Genomic DNA, 22,388 nt, shown 5'->3' on the forward strand with positions numbered 1-22,388 from the left:
AACAAAAATAAAGTGGAGGGTGTCTGGTTGATTGGTTGGTTTGGTTTGGTTTTGGTTTTCTGAGTATTTTACAATACAAATAAATACAAACAGATCCAAGAAGAACGCAGAGTATCTATCATTGCACTCAGAACAGCGGACGGCATCAGCGTTGTCCAAGCTTCCAGAAGATCTCAGTAGACACATAGCATAAGGAACCACCAGTTGTAGTCAGGTGTCAGCACGCGTGCCCATTGCAAGGCTAAGGCAAAGGATTGCTTTAACCAAGAGCTTTAAACGTGGTCTAAGGCAGCATAGCAGAACTAAAACAGAATATTTGGTGAGAAAGTCTTTGAATTTGTAATTATAAAAGGCATATGAAGCATCATGTTAACATTTTTTAGGGGGTAGAGAGCATACCTATAACAATCTTCAAATATTCAGAGGTAAGCCGGGTGTGGTGGCGCATGCCTATAATCCTAGCACTCAGGAGGCAGAGGCAGGCGGATCGCTGTGAGTTCGAGGCCAGCCTGGTCTACAAAGCGGGTCCAGGACAGCCAAGGCTACACAGAGAAACCCTGTCTCGAAAAACAAAAAAAATAAATAAATAAGTAAAAATAAATTCAGAGGTAGACTCAGGAATATCAGGAGTTTAGGGTCATCCTTGGCTACATAGTCAATTCAAGGTCGGCCTGGGCTACCTCAGACCCTATCTGTGGGCAAAAAATATGATTGAAATAAAGTTTCAACACTTATTTGAGAATGGCAGTGTGTGTGTGTGTGTGTGTGTGTGTGTGTGTGTGTGTGTGTGTGTGTGTGTGTGTGTACTTATTTGAGAATGGCTGTGTGTGTGTGTGTGTGTTTCTTTAGTGTGGTTTAATTATATTTCTATTCTCTTTTTAACAGGTAAAACAAAGAACAGTAAAAATATATCACAAAGTGTTTCTAGCCAACACATGGAAACTAATCCTAATGTAGTCTTAACTGAAGAAACTAATTTAACTATTAAAAATTCTTTTGAAACAGAAGAATCTGGTAAGATTTTTATTTTGTTAATGTCATAAAAATGTGAAAAATCAACCTAAAAATTCAAAATACAAAATACAGTTTAAATTGAAAGTTATTCAGATTACTACATAGGTCATTTTTATACTTAAAAATTTCTCCTTTGAGAGAATTGTTGCCAAATCTCAAACTTTGATTAAAAGATTAATGTTTCATACTCACTCTTCCATAGACAATAGACACACAAATCTAGAAGGAATTAGTATTGGCCAAATGGACAAGTGTATAACAAAATAATTTCATTAAGGCACAAATTTTGATGCCTGATCTGTTAGGTTCATGTGTTAAGAGTTTTTCACCCTCCTGAGTTGAGCTGACATTCAACATTGGCTTCTAGAAAATTATACGATATATAGTGATAGTCTTGAGCTTGGTGATTTGTAAACAACCTTGTAGGTTATTTATTCCTATTGTCTCTTTGTGTGGGGCTTTACAGTTGTTGTCTCTTTCATGGGTTATCAATGCAGCAGAGTTAGTCTGTGGATAGGAAGCACTTTGTGAGTTAAAGGAAAGTATGAGTGAGTAAGTCAGTATTAAAATTTTTAAATATGATATGAGTTTTTTAAGAAGTCTTGTCAAATATAACACAAATGTATAGAAATGTATAATTAAAATGTACATAGCTCTCTGTTACAAAATTAAATTTAAAAAACTTGCTTGAGGAATCACCTCAAGTGCAAAAGGATCATTTCCAGCACAACAGTAACTGCATTCTCTGTGCCCTGCATTTCTGTTCCTCAGAAATAGCCATCATCTTCACTTCTTATAACTTGGTAAACTTTATGCCTTTTTCAGTATCATCTCCATTTATTTAGTCAGCCTACAAAGCTATGTCTGGTAATCATTTCTTCTTACCTCTTTTGATTGACTGGCTGGTGATTGATTTTTTGAGACAGGGTTTCTTTGTGTATCCCTGCCTGTCCTGGAACTCTCTGTAGACCAGGCTGGCCTCTAACTCACAGAGATCCACCTGCCTCTGCCTCCTGAGTGTTGGGAGTAAAGGTGTGCACCAACATCGTGCAACTCCTTACCTTTTGTTGTTGTTGTTTTTAATGTGCGTTGTTGTTTTGTTTGCATGTTTGTCTGTGTGAGAGTGTCAGATTTTGGAGTTACAGTTGTAAGCTGCCATATGTGTGCTGGGAATTGAAGCCAAGTCCTTTGGAAGAGCAGTCAGTGTTTTTAACTGCTGAGCCATCTTTCCAGCCCTCTTACCTGTTTTTAAATGCCTAATGGCTTCCAGGTTTTTTTTCATATCTTGTTTTCAAAACCTAGCTGAGGAGTGTCTTCCTTTGAGTTCATTGTTAATAACAAAGCTCAACCCTGCATTTCTTAGGCTGAACTATAACTGAGCATGTGTGTGTGTGTGTGTGTGTTCATTCACATCTAGATAGTTACACTTCACATACGGTTTACTATAAAGTAAAATGTGTAATTCTGTTTTCTCAGAAAGTGTTGCCAATTCATTATGAATCCACTTCCAGGCTGAGAATGGAGTTGTGTAGCGTAACATGCACTTCAATCTCTAGCACTACTTTTTTTTTTTAAATATCACTTATCCTGTGCTTGTCTGACCTAATATAATTTCCCCTAATCTTTCCCTCAATATAGAATTTAGTGGGTTCTATCCACAATATGATTTTTACTAATTATGATAGTTGTAGACATTATTCTGGATTTTCCCTATTACATTTCTTTCCATATTTATTCAAACTAAATTATGACTGCTGTAAGACTCACTATATTGATGATACATTATTTCTTAAATCACCTCATGGGTACCTCCTTTATAAAGGTTTTTTAATGTCCCATTGTCCTTATTTTTTATACTATTACAACTTTCACTGTACTTTATCACAATGCTATATGTTCTTTTCTAGCTATCTTAATCTCTACAAGATCAATGAGTGATTCATTTGAATTCTAGAGCCCTGTGTATGGTTTTCTCAGTAAATATGTCAAATATTAAAGTGTACACAGGAATTGCGTTATTGTATAAATTAACTTGATCTTGGTCTCATTTCACCCCCCAAAAAATAAATAAATAAATATGAGGCAAAATAAGGTCAGTAGACATGGCAAAATTTAAAAGTCCCGTCCAGGGGGCTGAAGCATGAGGATCAGTGCAAGCCCAAGGCCACTGTGGGCAAATACTCAGCGAGGCCGGTCTCGAACCACCGAAGAAAGAAAAGTCCAGATAGGGAAGCAGCTCTATTTCCACTAATGGTTAGAGCCAGCTTCAGCCAGTTTTGTCTGCACTGGGTAAGCACTGGGTGTTCTTAAGCCTCTGTATGTTTTCCTTCTTTGTGGCATCTGTCTTCCTAGAAACTTGGGAAACAATTTGACACTTGTTTACAAAACTGTCTGCATCTATAAAAGTACTTAGATTTTTTTGGTACCCAGAGAATGGGAAATAATTGTGCATCAGTCTTAAACTTACTGGTATGCCAAAGATTAGTATTTCCTTGGCAGAGTAGGTTGTACAGAAAGAGTGACTGCTTCCGAAGCTCTAAGCATACTCAAGGTAACTCTCCATCACGCTGGTGTTTTACAGATGGGCAGTCTGGTCAGCCTCCATTTTGTACATCCTATCAAAATGAAGATGTATTATTAAGCGATTTGAAGAACGGCAACAGCCACGATGTTCTTCAGCAGGAATCCCAGGAAAGTTTCTCCCAGATAAGCTCTAGCACTCAAAAAAAGTCCTTTAAAACAGCCATCCCTGGTGAACAGAAGTGTGCCCTTGACATTGCCTTTGAGTCTGTGTCTAATTTGAGTGATTTTAACCAAAGAGGAAGCTCCACTGAATGTAATGAACATTGTTCCGAGTTATACGCCAGTCAGATGCCCACTGAAGCTGAAGTGGCTGTGGTTGAAAAGAATTCTTTGTCTCCAAGTATACTGCATGACCCTCCGCTAAAGCCTGATCAGCCCAACGTGCCAGAAACTTCACCTGTGTCTCTTGGTGGTGGAACCAATGATGAAAACTTAATTCTCTCTGGGAAAAATACTCAGCTGTTGTCCCAAAGTACTCAATTAACTGGAAAGCCATCTAAAAGTCAATTTTGTGAAAATTCTAACAGCATAATAAAAGTTAAAGCGAATTCCCATGATTCTGAGTCACCAGATTGTAGTGAAACTCAAAACAGTAAAATTGAAACTACGAGTGTCTCACCAGTCGCAGCACAGCCACTACCAGATTGCCAAGATAATTCTCCACTGCAAAGCAAGACATCACCTTCAACTGTTGAGGGTTTAGGTTTAAATGTGCCCCAACAGGTAGAAATTCATCTTGAAGAGTCAGTCACTTCAGATAAACAGCAATCTAACAGTTCAACATCTGTTCACTTAAATCATTTGGAAAGCAATACTGAGCCACTTAGGTCTGAGAGCTCCCAAGACCCTTGCTCTTCTTCAAAAGATGGAGATACTATTTTTCTCTCTTTGAGTGGACATAACAGCTGTGAAGACGTGGCACTGGTTCCTAGAGAAGGTAATACTGTAAGAAATAATCACCCGCTTCCATCAGAGTCTTGTGGTTCAGTGGGAGGGTCTCCTGAGACCCAAAATACTGATGGTAAACCTAGCATCAACTCAGCAGAGGTAGATGCATCAAGTATTGTCTCTCTCAAAATTATCATTAGTGATGATCCATTTGTTTCCTCAGATGCAGAGCTTAACAGTGCTGTATCTAGTATCAGTGGGGAAAATTTGCCAACAATAATCCTGTCTTCTAAATCTCCTGCCAAAAATGCAGAACTTGTTACATGCCTGTCTTCAGAAGAAACTGCAAGTGCTGTTGTCTCTGTTGAAGTAGGAGATTCTGGCTCCATGGAGCAGAACCTTTTAGTGCTCAAACCCGAAGAAGCTGTGGTAAACAACGCTCAGAATGAAGATGGCATTGCTTTTTCAGCCAACGTTGCACCATGTGTTTCTAAGGACGGAGGATACATACAGTTGATGCCTGCCACAGGCCCAGCGTTTGGCAATTCAAGTAACATTCTGATAGCTACCTGTGTGGCTGATCCAACAGCCTTGGCACCTAGTGTCAGTCAGTCTAATGTAGTGGTATTGCCTGGGAATTCTGCACCCATGACTGCACAGCCTCCGCCACAGCAGTTACAGACACCAACAAAGTCCAACGGTGTATTTGCTGTCAACCAAGCTGTGTCACCAAACTTCTCACAAGGTAACTCTAAAAGCATATTGGAGGTGAGCTGGGGATAAAGTTGAGTGGAAAGCACTTGTATAGAGTGTACAAGGCCGTGAACTCTGTCTCCAACAGTGAATGATGAAAGACACACATATCTGTGTATGTGTATATATGTTTGAGAACTTCTGTGGATTGTAATTTCTTGTGTGAGGTCACTGACTAGGAAATAATATAGACAGTTTATATGAGAAAGCACTCCACAAATAACTGCTTATGCCTCTTTCTTGACCCCTAGTTCATCCAGGTTTTCTTTTAAATCTGGTGGGCTATAGCTTTGGGTTTTTTTTTTTTTTTTAATTTTTGTTTTTGTTTTGTTTTGTTTTTGCACAGTGTTTAATCTACAACACTAAGTTGTGAGAAAAAAAATGTAAACCTAATTCATTACATGGCTGTATATATACTTAATGTAGGATTTCTTATTTTTATTATGGTCATATTTTTTAAGAAACTTGTCATTTAGTGAGACTTTCAAGAAATACTTGAATTCTATAAAACCCTTTCTCGTTATCTCCTGCTATTTAAAAATTATTTAAATCTTCAGAGACTCCACAGGGGCTTTTGTGTTCATTGTATGCTGGTTTACATGCAGTTAGTGATTGACAGATTTATCATATCAGTTGATTTATGTTTCTCAGAGATAGGAAGTTACACATGTTCGCCTACGTTTCCATGTGTATTGATTCATAGACATACAATGACACTTGATTAAATATTAAATATAGTGAATCTATTTCAAATGAGATAAACGAGAGGCAAGAATATACAGAATATAGAACTTGACTTGAAGTGTAAAGAACTGAGGTAAGATTTCAAGTTAGGAGAAGTCTTTAAAAGCCAAGGGAAGTAGAATAAGTGTTCATAGATGTTTGAATTGGCAAGTTTGCATGGATATAAGATAAATCTGGCAAGGGGTAGTTAGTGTATTAGCGAAAGGTGCATTTTACAGCTCAGATCTAAATTGCTATAGGTTTATTTGTGTTTGACTCCTAGAGACCATGTAGATACTAATTTTCCCCAGTACTTCAACCTAATTATAAAAGTATGTTTTTTTTTTTTATCAGTAGCACTAAAATATAATACACTGGGTAAATCGTTTGAGGCTATAAATATTCGTTTGGAATTTAAGTATTCTGATTCAAGGTTCAAACGTGAGACATACATTCACTACTCAGTTTCTAATTAGTTTCACCCTAATATGTTAGAGGAATCAGTATGTAATACAATCTTCTAGTCATAATGTCTCAAGCTTAGGATAGTCTTGCTTAATAGTTAGACTTACTCTTTCTTGATTTGTTAGCTTTGTTACTGTCCTTAAATCAATTAAAAATAAAAAAAACAAGATTGTCTTAGTCAGGGTTACTATTGCTGTGATGAAACACCATGACCAAACACAACTTGAGGAGGACGGGTTTATTTCAGTCACAGTGCCTTATAACAGTCCATCACAAGCAGTGAAGGCGGGAGCTTATGCAGATGCTCTAGAGCAGTGCTGCTTACTGCTTGTCTCCGCCCTGGCTTGTTCTCCATGGGTTGCTCAACCTACTTTCTTATAGAACCTAGGACTACCAGCTCAGGAGTGGTGTCACCCACAGTGGGCTAGGCCCTGCCACGTCAGTCACTAAGGCAATGCTCTACAGGCTTGCCTACAGCCCAGTCTTACGGAGGCATTTTCCTCCTTTCAGATAGCTCTAGCTTGTGTCAAGTTGACATAAAACTAGCCAGCACAATTGACCCCTTGTCAGCTTGACACACATACATCACAGATAGGCCATAACCTTTCTTTTTGTTCTTCACCAAAATAAACCATAGGTATCAACATTACAATATAAACGTTCTAAGTTTTAAAAGTCCCGTTTTAAAAATCATTCTCCATGGACTGGAGTGATAGCTAAGTGATTAAGAACACTGGCTGCTTTTCCAGAAGTTCAATTCCCAGTGCCCACATGGCAGCTAAAACCATGTGTAACTCCAGGGGATCTGGCACCCTCAAGAAGACATACATACATGCAAAACACAATATAAAAATAAATGTTTTGTTTTTTAGTTGAGTTTCTTTAAAAATAGGCAGTCTTGGCGAGGCATGGTGGTGCACACCTTTAGTCCCAGCATTTGGGAGACAGAAGCAGGCAGATCTCTGAGTTTGAGGCCAGCGTAGTCTACAAAATGAGTCCAGGACAGCCAGGGCTACACAGTGAAACCTTGTCTCGAAAAACAAAAAACAGGCAACCTCTTAGAATCTTTTAAAATTCAGTCTTTGAAGTGTTGCTTCTGTCAAATCAAAAAATAAATTCACTTTCTTACTTCAGGAGGGAAGAACGAGGGCACAGTCACAGAGCAGAACTAAAGTCACAGCAGTATAAAGAACTCAGTGTGCAGTGTCTGAGATTATGGTCTTCTGGGCTCCTCCAAAGTTACTCAGAGGGCTTGGTCACTTCTCTGGCTCTGCCCTCTGCAGCACACGCAGCTTGCCTTCTCTGATGTGGCTGGCTCTACTCCGCCATTGCCGATGGTTTGGGTGGTCATCCCATAGCGCTGGCATCTCCAAAAATGCTGGGGTCCCTTGCTGCAGCTGAGCAGACATTGCTCGGCTCTCTTCAGGGACCCTAGCCCTGCAGTACAGTGCTAAGCCCCAGTTGCTCTCTAAGACCCCTCATGCCTTCAAAGCCTGGGTGACTCTTACGCTACTACTGAGTTTGGCTACCAGCATGAGGCCCCAACCTTGGCTGTTTCTGGAACACACCTTCTGTGTGCTGACCCCAAGGAAACACTTGTAGAAGACTTCGCCTCAGTGATGCTAGTCTCTTACAGCTGACCACATCTGCCGTCCCAGCAACGCAAAGGCTTGACTTTAGCGCCTCTGGTCTCCTGTTGCCCACATCCGACTCTTCAGCTCCCACTGACCAGCACTGCAGATTCTTCACACCAAAGGCTGGGCAGAGTCTTGGTTCTCTCTGAGGCTTAGCACACCAGGCTTCCATTGTCCGCACTGTTCTCAGCATTCTTACTTTCTGAGCTCCTACAGAACAGCCCACTGAGCTCTCAAGACTCCATTGCTTTCCTAACCCAAAGTTCCAAAGCCCTTCCACAGTCGTCCCAAAAAAACGTGGGCAGGTCTGTCAGTGATATCCCTCTCCTGGTACCGACTTGTGGTTTAGTTAGGGTTGCTGTTATGATAGAACACCATGAGCAAAAGAGACTTGGAGAGGAAAGGGTTTATTTCACTCATAGTTTTATATAATAGTTCATCATCAAAAGCAGTGAGGTCAGGAGCCTGGAGGCTGAGCTGATGCAGAGATTGTCAGGAAAGAAGATTTGATCATAGAATTTGTTTGTCACTTTGACGTTCGTTTTTGTCAAAAGTTTTAGGCATGAAATCTGATATTAATGAGACTTTTTTTCTTCCTTAGGATCTGCCATCATAATTGCTTCTCCAGTGCAGCCTGTACTCCAAGGGATGGTGGGAATGATACCCGTGTCTGTAGTGGGACAGAATGGAAACACATTCTCTACTCCTCCTCAGCAGGTAGCATTTATGAACTAAAATTAGTGTGGGAATGCATATCAAGCAGCATAATAATGGGGTTTTTTCTTTCTTTCTTTCTCTTAGGTCCTTCATATGCCTTTAGCAGCACCTGTTTGTAATAGAAGTATCACTCAATTCCCCATTCCTCAAAAATCTCAGAAGGCTCAGACACTCAGAAACAAGCCTATTACAGGTAACTTCTTTTTTATTTTATTTTATTTTTTTATTATGTATCCAGTGCTCTGCCTGCATGTACACCTGCAGGCCAGAAGAGGCCATCAGATCTCATTATAGATGGTTGTGAGCCACCATGTGGTTGCTGGGAATTGAACTCAGGACCTCTGGAAGAGCAGACAGTGCTCTTAACCGCTGAGCCATCTCTCCAGCCCTACAGATACTTGTTTTTTTAAGTTAAAATCAACTTTGTATCTTAGAAGCAACAACTGAATGTTTTCTTCTTGAATAACTTGTACCATCTCTTTACTCATGTCAAAACCTGAGCTACTCACTCTGAACACTTATATCTCTTCGTTCAAATATTCATCATAGTCTGTCCTATCAGTGTCCTGCCTGCTATCCTTTCTTTCTTTCTTTCTTTCTTTCTTTCTTTCTTTTTTCTTTTCTTTTCTTGATATTCTCAGTTTTCTAATTCATCCTATATTTTTTAGCTGAGTGACCTTCCCCCCTCATCTACATTAAAATATATAACTTCCTGCATTTCAGGAGTCCCTGTTGCTCATAGGATAAAGTCAACCTCCTAGCCTGGTATGGTGGCAACTACCGTGTGCCCCATACGTGGGAGACTGAAATAAGAAGCTAGACCAGCTGAAAATTTAGTGAGGCCTCTTCTTGAGAAGAGGAAAGGAAGTGAAGGGATCCCCTCACCCTAAGTGAATCCTGAGGATTTTCTAGAGACTTCACTGGGGTGTGCTGTGATAACTCCCAGCGGCTCCTGTCCCTCCCTTCCCGTTTCCTCCTCCGCCCCTCTCACATACACTCTGTAGCTTTCACTTAATTTGCTTTTGGTTAGTTTTTCTAGAAGCTTTTCGGTCTTGTTAATGTTTATAAAGAACTTGTTCTTTGTGACATTAATTGTGTGTGTGTGTGTGTGTGTGTGTGCGCGCACATACATGTACATATATATGTGTATGTATGCGAAATGTTGCTTGTTTGGTGAGATGCATCGTTTTTATATGACAGACTATTCTTGGGGAGATATTAACAAAGTCTACTCACCCCAGATAAGGAACCAGGAAAGTGACAGCAGATGAGAGTCTAATTTAGTGAACTGGTGAACTTTATTGGGTTTACTTACTGGAATTTCGGTGAGGATTCCTAACAGGAACAAAAATGACTCAAACTGCTGCATCTCCAAAAGCCCACCCAAGCCTGGGTGACAGCTCACAAAATCTAGCTATCTAGAGTGTACCGCACGACTCAGCTGCTTGGAGTCCTTTCCAAGTAGCTCTGAGCCTCTTCCAGGCAGGTGGGCTGGCCTAGGCAGCTTGGCTGACCTACTTCTTCAGGCTTCTCTGCTGGTCTGTGACTGTCTCTTTGCAGTCCTTACTGTCTTATATATGCCTGGTGAGGGAGGGACCTAGTGACTCGGATCAGCCTTAGTGGCTTCCTGACGCTGTCAAATTGTGTACTAAGGGAGCCTGCGGAGCTCCCCTGCAAAATGTACTTTTACTTCTCTTGTAAGACCCTGTTTTCAGGAGCTTCCCTACAAGGTAGGAAGGTTTTAATTTCAGGAAACGCTGTATGACGGCCTTTAGATTATTTAGGATCTCTCTGATTGGTTAGCCTTCAGGTATCTAGTTTCTGAGGTCAACCTTTTAAAGTAGCATTTATTATAGTGCAATTTTTTGCAGTGCTGGCTTGGTTGTGAACTGCCTTAACTTGTGCTTGTCTTAAAGAGTGTTTTGTTTTGTTTGTTTTTTTTCAGTTTGTTTTGGGTTTTGTTTTGGGTTTTTGAGACAGGGTTTCTCTGTGTAGCCTGGGCTGCCCTGGAACTCTTGTCTGTGTAGACCATGCTGGCCTCAAACTGAGACGTCCGTCTGCCTCTGCCTTCCAAGTGCTGGGAGGTAATTTGCTAGGTGTAGCAATTGTAATTTAGAATTATTTACTTACAGAGCTTGAGATATCTTTTTCTGCTTTTTTGACTTGAAGGGTTGTTGACAAGAGAGTGTATGCCATTTTGATGTCTCTACCTCTGTGTGTGAGTTGGTATTTTTCCCTTAGTTTGTTCTGAATTTTTGGCTATTATACATTGTAGGATGCCCTTTTCTGGCCACTGTTGGTTTTTGTTTTGTTTTGTTGTTTTTGTTATTTTTTTAAGATGTGTTTCTTTTATGCATGTGATTGTTTTGTCTGCCTGGTGCCTGTGCATGCAGGTTCTGGAAAATGAACCCAGGTCTTCTGGAAAACCAACCAATATTCCTACCCACTGAGCCAGGCCTCTTTCTCTAGACTTAGATTCTTGGCTACAGTTTTACTGAATACATTGTCTGAACCTATGGATTTTATCAGTTCCTTCTACTCCTGAATTCAGATTTGGCCTCTTGAATGTAATCCTTTCCCCCACTCATCCATCCATCCACTCATGTATGTCTGTATTGTTGCCTCAGCCTTAACCCCACTCCCCGGCATTCATTCTGCCGCCTGCTTTTGTGTGTTGACAGTGCTTCCTGCTGGGGTTTTATTTGATGATTGGTTCTTTGGTTCCTAGAACTTTTCTGTGGATCTTCTATCAGCTCAACTTCTTTCATGAAATTTTGCTTCACTTTTTTACATTTTTCCTTCAAATTACTGATTACTTTATGCGTTCTGGTGACTAATTTTCTTGTCTAGGTCATAGATCAATTTTCTTGTCTGTGTTTGAGCCCTCTATGTACTAGTTGATCCTGTTTTGAAATGGGACACTGACATCTTTAAAATAAAAGGAGGGCAGTGAGTAGTCAAGTGGAAGGAGCTGGGAAGAGGGCAGTAAGAATAAGGTGTATGGTTAGAAGCGTGAAAATCATAGGGAAAATAGAAAGTCTTAGGTTACACCTGAACTGTTTGTTTGTTTGTTTTTAGACAGGGTTTCTCTGTGGAGCCTTGGCTGTGAGCTCACAGATGCCTCCTGCGTGCTGGGGTTACAGGTGTGCACCACCACCGGCTGCAGTTTGCTTTTTGTTTCGTATTTCTTTGGCTTTTATTTATGTTTATGTCTGTGTATGCACCTGAACTCTTAAAAGTACAGAAGTATAAATACTAAAAGTAATAAACTAAATTGGTGGGAAGAGCCTGCTTGTTTACTTAGTTCAGTCTATAAGGATGCTGTAGCAAATCTGCCCAAACTATCCCGTCGGCCTGAGACCCCTTACTGCGCCTCTGCTGCTGTCTTCAATCTGCTGCTTGCAGTCTCAGCCCCATAATGTGCTGCAGCATGCTCCCATTCTGCTGCTTTTTCTGCAGTCCCTGTATCTGGCCCATCTGAGCAGTAACAGGGGTGAGGAGATGCTGAAGGCCTCTTGCCCTTTTTGTGGTACCACACCTATGGCTTGTTGCTTCACTCTTCCATGTACATTAAGTCCAGCCTCCAGCAGGGGCCCTGTCTCTCTTCACCTCTTGTAGTACCTTGTACTCAGAGTTTGCGGCATCATTTTCCTGGACCCAGCTCAGCATAAGCAGTGTGGTGTGCTGGACAGACCAGCTGGCTTCTTAGGGAGAAAATCCCTCTAGTCTTGTATCTACATCCTGTAGCTCTTTCTCTTTTTTCTCCATTGGTGATTTTATTTAATAACTATCTTGATTAGATGGGCATGGTGGTGCACACCTGTAATCCCAGCACTCAGGGAGGCAGAGGCAGGCGGATCTCGAATTCAAGTTACATAGAGAAGGTTACACAGAGAAACCTTGTCTTAGAAAAATACACAGAAAAAAAACGATCTTGACCCAAGTTAGTTGACTTCCCTTCTCATGTTCTTTGACATTTGCGGATTTAGCTAGCCACAGGCAGCACAATTTTGAAAAGGTAAAAATTAAGTTTTTGTCAAATAGACTTTTTTCATCATTTTTTTTCTGAACAGTGCAGTATTAGCTATTAACATGGTGTTTTATTTATCACATGAGTAACCTAGAGGTGATTAAAGGATATTCCTCTGATATGTGCAAGTACAACTCCATTTTTCTATAAGGAGCCTGGCCATGTGCAGACAACAATACGCTTTCACTCAGAGACACTGGTGGAGAGTTGGTGCAGTAACTGCCATCTGGAACATTAGAAGTTGTGACTCTAAAGGGTGAATTCATGTTTGCCTGAAATTAAAACAAATCAGATTTCCTCTATAGAGTAGGTGTGTCTGTGTAAAAAATGTGAGTATTAAAATATATATATATATATGAACGGTTTTATTTGCATGTTGGCTGTTTTTCTCATGTGTAACATTATCATTTGGCTCATCTTTCAGAAGAGTGTTTTCATTCACAGATGTTTTTCTTTATAATTCCAGGAAAACAGCTAAATAATTCGACAGATTTATCCACTCTTTCAGAAGCAAGTCATACGCAAAGGTAAGCATAAAATACTTCGTATCATAGATTATTAAAATGCTTAAATGACAGATTTGTTTCAGGTTGCTAAAAATGAGCTGTTTTGTTTTTATTTCAGTAGAAACGAAGCCTCTGATAAGACTGTAGCCACTGAGCTTGGGAAAAAGTTGGAAGAGGTCACAATTCCCCTTCCCGCCGAGAGGGCAGCTCCAGCTAGCAAGCCGCCTGAAAGCCACAGGCGGGTGCTCTGTTTTGATAGCACTGTTTCTTCTGGGGCAAATGCACAGGGGCCACTTCATAAGACAACCTCCCAAAACAAAGAAAAGAAGGAAACGTCTTTTCTTCATCTTGAGTCACCCACTGTATCCTCCACCTTAAAACCACCTCCTAATAATGCCATTAAAAGAGAGAGAGAGAAAACTGTGCCCAAGATTTTATCGAAATCAGAAACTGCCTTTAGCCGAAACACCACTGTGAAAGAAACTCAGTCTGAAAAGAAAGTTTCCCCCACAGAAGTGGCCTTTGAGTCTTTCCATAAAGCAACAGCTAACAAGGAGAATGAATTGCGCAGTGATGGGGAAAGGCAGAAGAATCCAGAGACTCCAAAACTGCCTGTCAGCCAGCAGAACGGGAACTTACGGAATGAGAAAACTATAGCTTCGCTGCAGGAATTGTCCAAAAAACAGGCCATACCCTCAAACAATAAAAATGCTGCTTCTGTAGGTGGAGCTGTGAAGGACCTAAAACAAGAGCAGAATAAGTCTGCCAGTTCGTTACTTGGTGCAGAGATACTGCAGGATGTTCCGATGCACAGCCCAGCAAATAGGATTGCGGACACTGACTTGCCAGGATCCCGGACACCTGGTTCAGGAACAGCGGAGAAACATAAGGAAGAACCCGCTGACAGTATGAAGGCCCCCTCTAGTAGACGCTTCGGGGACGATGGCAGCGTGCCCAGGATAATGATCCCTCCTGTCACTGCAGACTTACCTGCCTGCAGCCCAGCTAGTGAAACGGGCAGCGAAAACAGTGTGAGCATGGCTGCCCACACTCTCATGATCCTCTCTAGAGCAGCCATTGCTAGGACTGCGACGCCTCTGAAAGATAACACTCAGCAATTTAGAACTTCTTCAAGGAGCACCACAAAAAAGCGGAAACTTGAGGAATTAGAAGAGCGGGAGCGAAACTCCCGTACTTCTGGTAAAAATCTTGCAAATTCGTCAGTACCAATGAAAAAGAAGAAAATCAAGGCAAGTTTAAAAGTTCTCATTTCCTTTTCACTTCTGTCCTTTCCTACAGTGTTCACGTGAGAGAGTTCAGTACTGTTTGCTATAGCTGCATGAGCAAATGGGCTTAGTGTGTCCTAGTCGAATGATACAGGCTGTCTATAAGTATCTTCCTTAGAGAGAGTGAATGCTTCTGTCATGGCACCACCCACGACATTTCATGCAAATACAGGAAGTGTGAAAGACTGGGGAACCACCATTACATGAATTACCAAGTAACTTGCTGGACTTGGAGCTGTATACCTGTTTTCTCTCTCTTCCATAGTCTATAATGATGGTTAACCTAACAGTAGCAGAAAACTCATGTCCTCTTGTTTTTTTCTTTAACCATGGTTGTCTGTAGTAAGGCAGTGCAGGCAATGTAACATTGATAGATAAAATGCATTTTTAAAAAATTTGTTTACTAAGTAGATTAAACAGGAAGTATATGAATGCCATAGAAAAAGTACAGTAGGTTAGGGAGATGCCCTGCAAGCCCGAGTGTGAGCTCTGTATCCAGTGCCTATCGCTCAGTACCTCATTTAACATAGGTCCTACCATCTTACCTGTGGTTTGTAGTCTACTGCTTTAAAAAGCATCTCCTCTAAATGTGTGGCACTTGGGAATGAGTAGTACTCTTTAATGTAGGGTAGTAAAGGGGGCAGCTGGTAAACTTGCTTGCCTCAAGGTGGCTGACTATAGAACCATACAGTAGAAGCAGAAAATACCCACAAGCACGGGCGTGTGCACACACACACACACACACACACACAATGCTTTCTAAAGCTTATGATTTAACAAAAATGACCGCCTAATGGGAAGCATGTCTCTCTTGTCTCAACACTCATAAACATGCTCCAGATTTGTTATTCGCATTTTGCCCTAAACTAATATTGAATTATAATTAAAATGCATTTTAACATTGGGTTGGTAAAACCTGTTTTTCTCCTGTTAAAATAAGTGTGTGTGTATGTGTATGTTTGGGGGTTTTTGTTGTTGTTTTTGTTTTTGTTTTTGTTTTTTTTTCAAGACATGGTTTCTCTGTGTGTATCCTTAGCTGTCCTGGAACTCACTTTGTAGACCATGCTGTCCTCAAACTTAGATCTGCCCGCCTCTGCCTCCCTGAGTGTTTGGATTAAAATAGTGCACCACCTCTGCCGCCACCACTGCCCACCACTCTCCTACCCCTTGGCAGAAATAGCATTCTGACAGACTCAAAAATGAGGTAGTTTTAATATAATGTTTAAGGTGATTTACTAAGAAAATTATCTGGCCTAGAGTTTATTGTTCCTTCTTTCCTTTTTTTGTTTTGTTTTGACAGAAAAAGAAGCTACCTAGTTCGTTTCCAGCAGGAATGGATGTGGACAAGTTCTTGCTGTCATTGCATTATGATGAGTGAACGCCCTGCCATACAGAACAGTAGTTATTTAAAACTAGCGTCCTTCAGTCTGCATGTAGGAAACAGGCTAGTGACAGACTGCAAACATGACTGCACTTTGATCGTCCTGAGGTCTCACTTTATATAAGTCACGCTGTTTCTGAAGCAGCTTCCTAGTTTGTAAATAGACTTTCTTGGTATATTTTTATTTTAGAAAAAAAAAAAACGCAGAAATGTACGTTTAGAAAAAAATATGCAGAAATGTAAGTAAAGCCAATCTGCAAAACTGTACAGCTTTGACACTGTGTGTTGTACATGTGTATATCGTGTAGAAGTAGAGCTTAAATCCACCCAATGTTCCCAGAGTCTTGACACCTGTGATACCGGAGGCTTATTCCTGTTGGAGGAAGGTAGATGATGGTTATTCTTGTAAATTACCTTCAGCCAATATTAGAGAAGACATTTAAATAATGATAACCACCTCAGCTGGTTAGTAAATATCTAACAGCAACAGTTTGATGATTTTTCCCCCTTAGAGCCAATATTTTATCACACTTTCTCATAAATTTCAGTAAAAACTAAATTTCTGAAGTTTTATACCTTCTGATCATCTGTTCTCTTGGTTTTAAAGAGACTTTTATAAACCATTTATTAAGTGTTCTAATATTTTACTTACAACTCTTTGAAGTCTTTAAAGAACATTAAGTGGTTAGACTATTGAGCCATAAAAATTTGAGTTATGTAGTAGTTGAGATTTCTCGATTATATATAAACTTTCCCTAAGCACTGGGGATACAAAGAATTGCACTAATTTGTAGAACTTTTTGCATACTAGTGACCAATGCACATTTAATTTAAATCTTGTATATAGAAGCTTATGTGGAGGATTGTCTTCTGGTGTTTTTGAAAGTCATGTCCATCATAAGATGTAAAAATGCAAATCATAGTTATATTGTAATTTAGTTTACCCTTAAATGGGATGTGTAAATAACTGTGTCTATACTTAACCTATAGAACATTGTGTTCTTTAAAGTGTTATAGTTACTCTCAAAAGGTCCTTAAGGGGAGTGAGAGGTGCCTTCTCTGTGTTGGATTGACTCATAAACAACAGTCAAGTTAAAAAGCCGGCTTAAACTTTAAAGTAATGACAGAAATTATCATTAATACTTGACCAATTGTGCCTAGATATTGAAGTGTTTTCTTAAGTTCTTACTGTTTAACTAAATATCAATATATTAGGATTTTTTTTCTACGGGTGTATATTTTATTAAAAAGTCACTTTCTTCAACCATTTTTTGTACTGGCCTTCAACAAATAAATCCACCCTACTGTAACAAAATCAAAAGGTCTTCAATATAGAAATTATGTCTTTAAGTACTAGACTTTACTGTACAAATTTATATTGTGAGAAAATTTTATATGACTATATTCTTAAAGAACTTAATAATCATACAGTTAATGTTTACATAACTCAGCCTGGGTCTGTCCTATAGTTAGGTTTGAATAAATATATTTTCATTAACTTGACAAGTTTGGATTTATATTGACAGTCCTGTTGAGAAACTTTTGGTTAAATATCTTTGCAGCTTACTTAATTCTTACTGTTTTTTAGGAATTCACATAATGCAGAAAATTACAGATTTTCTTATTTAAATTCTCTGTGCTGCATAATGAGAATTCATATATAAATTAACTCATGGTTTTTTTTATAGTTGTGTATGTTTTTTCACTCGGTGTCCTTCCTGTAGCTTAAGGTGGCTTTGGACTTACGCAGTCAAGAATGACTCTGAGTTCCTGGTTCTCCCTTCTTGGCCTCCTAAGTGCTACTATTGCAGGCATGTCTCATACACATAGCTGCTGCAGGATGCTCTTCGTTGTTGTTTGTTGTTTGTTTTGTTTTGAAGCAGGGTCTCTGTAGTCCTCACTGTCCTGTGTAGACCAGCTTAGCATCAAACTCACAGAGATCCTCCTGCCTCTGCCTCCCAAGTTCACATTTCTGCCAGCAAGTTGTTGTCTCTTCTAAGCCATATATTTCCCCATTGCCAGATATATATTCAATGAAATCGCCTTTTCTTCTAGGCTTTTATTGAATTTGTTTAAAATAGCAGTTAGCTTTTAGTCCATACGGAATTTGTTTGGGTACTTAGTAGGAAGAAATGACCAAAGAAAACACTTTTCCCCTAAATAGCCATTTGTCAAAGTTTGTAAAATAAGCTTTCCTTTTCCCTGTTCACTGGTACTTCATCCTACCACAGTTCACAGTCTTTTGCAATTCTTAAGTCCAAAAGCTTCTGATAGCCAATTTTTTTATTCTCAAATTTAGCATTAGAGCTCATCTCATGGCAAAGCATTGTCAGAGGCTCTGAGGCCGTGCAGTCTTACTTCATTTTGAACATCTATATTTACTAGAAAAGTGGCTTACTTCATTTGTGTGCTATTTTGTGATATATGATACATACTTTGTGTTACTTTTTAGAAAACCCCAGAATGATCTGAATTATGAAACCAAATTTACCCCAAAAGTTGATAGCCAAGAATTTCGGGCTCACATCTACTCACGTGTGTATAAACTAACACACTGTGCACATGGATTGTGTTCATTAGCTGCATCATAAGTCTAGTCGTTAGTGTTCATGGTTTTTCAAGTATGCCTGTCTACTTCTTAATTCAGAAATACGCCATTTCAAACTGAGCTTCCATTGAAATAAATTTTTGAAGTACAATAATTTACAGCTTAGTTGATACTGAGTACCAAGTGGAGGTCAAGATGGTGGCACAGACCTGTAATCCCAGCAGTCAAGAGGCTGAAGCTGGAGCATTGCCATAAGCAAACAGTACAGATCATGAAGTAAGTATCAAAAGTTTTAGGGGGTAGTTTGGTTTTGTTTTGGGTTTTTTGAGGCAGGAGCTCTCTGTGTAGCTCTAGCTGACCTGTAGCTCACTGTAGACCAGGCTGGTTTGAACTCCAGAGAGTGCACCACCATGTCTGGCACTGGATAAACTTCTGTGTATCATGAATTTCTTGGCGAGCTATTTTTAGAGAACTCTTCATTCCATAGCTATTTCTAATGGCTGTTGGAACTATGTAGCGATGTCTTCCTTAATTAATGTAAACATGCTGCTGTGACTGTCTGAAACACCTTGGCTTAGGTTTGATATGTTATGCGTTGCAATGTTTTTACTGTCAAACAAAGTTTTCTGCTCCTTTGGAAACACCATGTTTCAATTATGGAAAAAGAATAGCTTTCATTCCTCAGTTTATTTGTATCAGACTGATACCTATACAGTCATATACAGTACATAAACAAAATGCACAAAATCAACACTTCAAGGGTTGATTTCCTCAGACTACACATTGCCCAGGTCAAGGCTATCAGCAATCTAGAAAAAGGTAATCACTACCATGGCTTCTAGAACCATGAGCTCAGCTTCGTGCACTAGCCGTAGGTTGGCTAATGCCACATATTCACTGTGAGTCTCTCGTGTTTTATTCAGTCATCCTCAGTACTGTGTATAGGTTCATTGTGATTTAACACAGTGAACCCAGTTTGCAAATGTTTTTCATTCAATTATGTCCACTTTGGGTCTGTTGTGGAGAATTGTCATAGATGTGCTTGTATATGTTCAGAGAATGCTACACATCAGTTAAATATGCTCTTACACACCCAGTGGTATTGCTGGGTCATGCTGTTGTCTATTCTCAAACATGTTGAAAATTGTCCCGCATGATTGTACTTATCCGTAACTGCTCAGCACTACACTGCATTGTCACCAGTGCTCAGTGTTTGCATGTTAATCATTTCAGAGTGTGTTGGTACACTATTGGCTATTGTAAACTATCCGTATCTTTTGCCTACCTTTATAATGAATCATCTGCCTTTTTCTGAATAGTTTTTGTAGTATTCCTTCTATATTCTAGATACAAAACGGCATTGCAAGAGTTGGGAGACCTCCAAAAAACATGAGTTCCAGCAACTCAGGCAAGCTTCAAGCCAACTTCTGCCTCAACTGGCCTGCAGTAGTGCCTGCACAAGTCCATATCACTGCTGTCCTCACCTGGCTATGCTAATCAGACTTGCAATGGACACCCTGGGCCTTGAAGTTTCTTCTGCTTCCATGAGCAAAGCCAGTTCCGCTTGGCTAACACATGCGGCCTATACTCCCTGATATCAAACAGCTAGCTACACGGAGCTGAGAAAGAGCCTGCAACAGCCCAGGTAACCAGGGAGAACATGCGCTGGAGCTGTTTCCAGGATAGATGTATAAAGGCCAAACACATGTGCACTGAGAGGAAGATCTGAGACACTTAGTGGGGACCTCATTACTGGGAAGGGTAATGACTTTCTCTCCCTTGCCAGGAACTTCAGGGATCGCGTTGGCAAGGTGGGGTGTATATAGATATATCTGTTCCTGTGAACTAAATCCTATAGCATTTTAATGTCAGAAACTGGAACCTGGTTAAAGTTTGGTTGGGTTTTTTATTATTGTTGGTTTTGTTTAAATGGCCAGTTAGGTGCTTGCTAATGACACAGTTTAGTCCTTGGTGAATTTAGAAGTGTGCTAAAGTCGGGGTAGACAATGCAAAGAGCATCTGGAGCCAGAATGTGTGTTGCAAACCTGTAATTGTATCAGTTGGGCTATAAAGGTAGGGAGAATAGTAGTTGAAGGTCTTCCTTGGGTACATTCTAAGTTCCAGTCAGCCTAGGCTACATGAAACTCTGTCTCAACAACATTGGCTACTAGCATTTAGAAGGTGTTTTATATGCTTATTCTTAGGAAGATGCCATTTTCATTTGAATGTGTCATAGCTAGAGCAGTGGTTCTCAACCTGTGGGCCATGACTCCTTTGGGAGTCACATATCAGAGATCCTACATATTAGATACTTACCTTATGATTCATAATAGCAAAGTTACAGTTAGGAAGTGGCAGTGTATGGCTGGGGATTGCCACAATACAGAGAGCTATACTAAAGGGTCACAGCATTAGAAAGGTTGAGAAGCACTGGCATAGGGAGATTTAAGTTTAATGCAAGTCTATCTAGTATCCCTAAAGACAGCAGGGAGTGAGACAATTATGATCCTGAGTAGTCCACAGTATGTTGGCCTAAGTCTTTGAAAGACTTTTTTTTTTTTTAATTTAATGTATGAGTGCTCTGTCTGCATGTACCCCTGCATGCCAGAGGAGGGCATCAGATTCCAGTATAGATGGCTGTGAGCCACCATGTGGTTGATGGGAATTGAACTCAGGGTTAAGTCTTAAGGTAGAGGCACTTTGCTTTTATACTCAAAAAAAAGATTAACACATTGAATTGTTTTCTCTCATTACTCCATGTGGGTTCTAGAGATCAAACACAGGCCACCAAGCTTTGCAGTGAGCACACTTATGTGCTGAGCCATCTCACTGGCACTGCTTGCACAATTTTTGGATGATTTAAAAGGGGATGCAGAGTTCCCAGGACATTGTGGTGCAGATATTCTAGTCCTATGAAATCCTGTGATTGCTAGCCTTTTGGAATAGAGCTCTGTTTACTTCCCATTTGAAGAGGTCAGTGATAGAGTTAATGGTATTTTTTTAAAAATCCCAAATCATTTGATTTTATCAGTGAAGACTCAGGAGCCAGATACTGGGGTGAAAACCTGCTAGCTCAGAGAGGCAGAGAAAGCACCCGGCTAACCTTCCTACTCAGCTCATGTCCCAAAGGAAAAAGCCCAAGGCCAAGGTTGTTGGCCCAGCTGACAACCCAGGAGGAAACGGTCTAACTCACCTGACAGCCCAGGAAGGAAAAGCCAAAAGCTTTTTCCTCTTCAGGCTGTCTTAAATACCCTTCTCTCAGCCCCTCCTTTCTGCTTAATCCCTGTCATCTGGCTACTTGCTCTGCCTCTTGCCCTCGGGTTAACTTTATCAAACCTGTGTACAGAAAGCTCTTGGATTAAAGGTGTGTGTTAGGGCTGAACCACACCAAACAAGAAATGGGTTTTTGCACTTCACAATCTTGGGGTTCACCGTGGGATCAAATATCTTGCAACAAGCACTGTTAACAAACAGCTGTGCATCCTGCAGCACTTACATGGAGCCTGAGCATGCACTGCAGACCCAGTAAGAATCTAGTCTCTTCTACCCACTTTTCTTGTGGTTCTTACAGGCAGAACTTTTTGAGGCAAGTAGCAGGGAAGGTTCTTGATATATAGCAATAAAACAGGTAGTTGGCTTGATCTTACTGAAATGGGAAATGCCACCTGAGGACTGCTTAGTGCCACTTTTCCTCTGTCTTGTCTGTCTCTGGCATGCACCATGCACCTGTTAGGGGCCTTGAAGGTAAATCTGAGACTTCCATTGCTTGCCTGAGAGGACAGGGCCATCTATGCCTGATCTCTAGCCACCCAGTATGGGTGCTGGAAACGGAACTCGGGTCCTTTGCACACTCCTTGCCT

The 22,388-nt window shown here is 40.3% G+C and overlaps 1 protein-coding gene across 2 annotated transcripts in view; it reads left to right on the forward strand.

Annotated features, from left to right (window-relative positions):
- Positions 1 to 17,486, forward strand: part of NPAT (nuclear protein, coactivator of histone transcription) — a 40,868-nt gene extending 23,382 nt beyond the window's left edge. The window contains exons 12-18 of one of the 2 annotated variants that reach the window (XM_084784309.1): positions 886 to 1,014; positions 3,596 to 5,230; positions 8,662 to 8,777; positions 8,862 to 8,970; positions 13,274 to 13,334; positions 13,432 to 14,563; positions 15,900 to 17,486. In XM_084784309.1, coding sequence (XP_084640435.1) covers positions 886 to 1,014; positions 3,596 to 5,230; positions 8,662 to 8,777; positions 8,862 to 8,970; positions 13,274 to 13,334; positions 13,432 to 14,563; positions 15,900 to 15,977 — 3,260 coding nt within the window. In that variant the 3' untranslated portion in view covers positions 15,978 to 17,486. The remainder of the gene's footprint in view (positions 1 to 885; positions 1,015 to 3,595; positions 5,231 to 8,661; positions 8,778 to 8,861; positions 8,971 to 13,273; positions 13,335 to 13,431; positions 14,564 to 15,899) is intronic. The other variant, XM_084784310.1, reaches the window with a different exon arrangement.
- The last annotated feature ends 4,902 nt before the right edge of the window (positions 17,487 to 22,388 follow it).

Source organism: Acomys minous (assembly GCF_964271855.1).
Source record: "Acomys minous genome assembly, chromosome: 5".
Taxonomy (NCBI): domain Eukaryota; kingdom Metazoa; phylum Chordata; class Mammalia; order Rodentia; family Muridae; genus Acomys; species Acomys minous.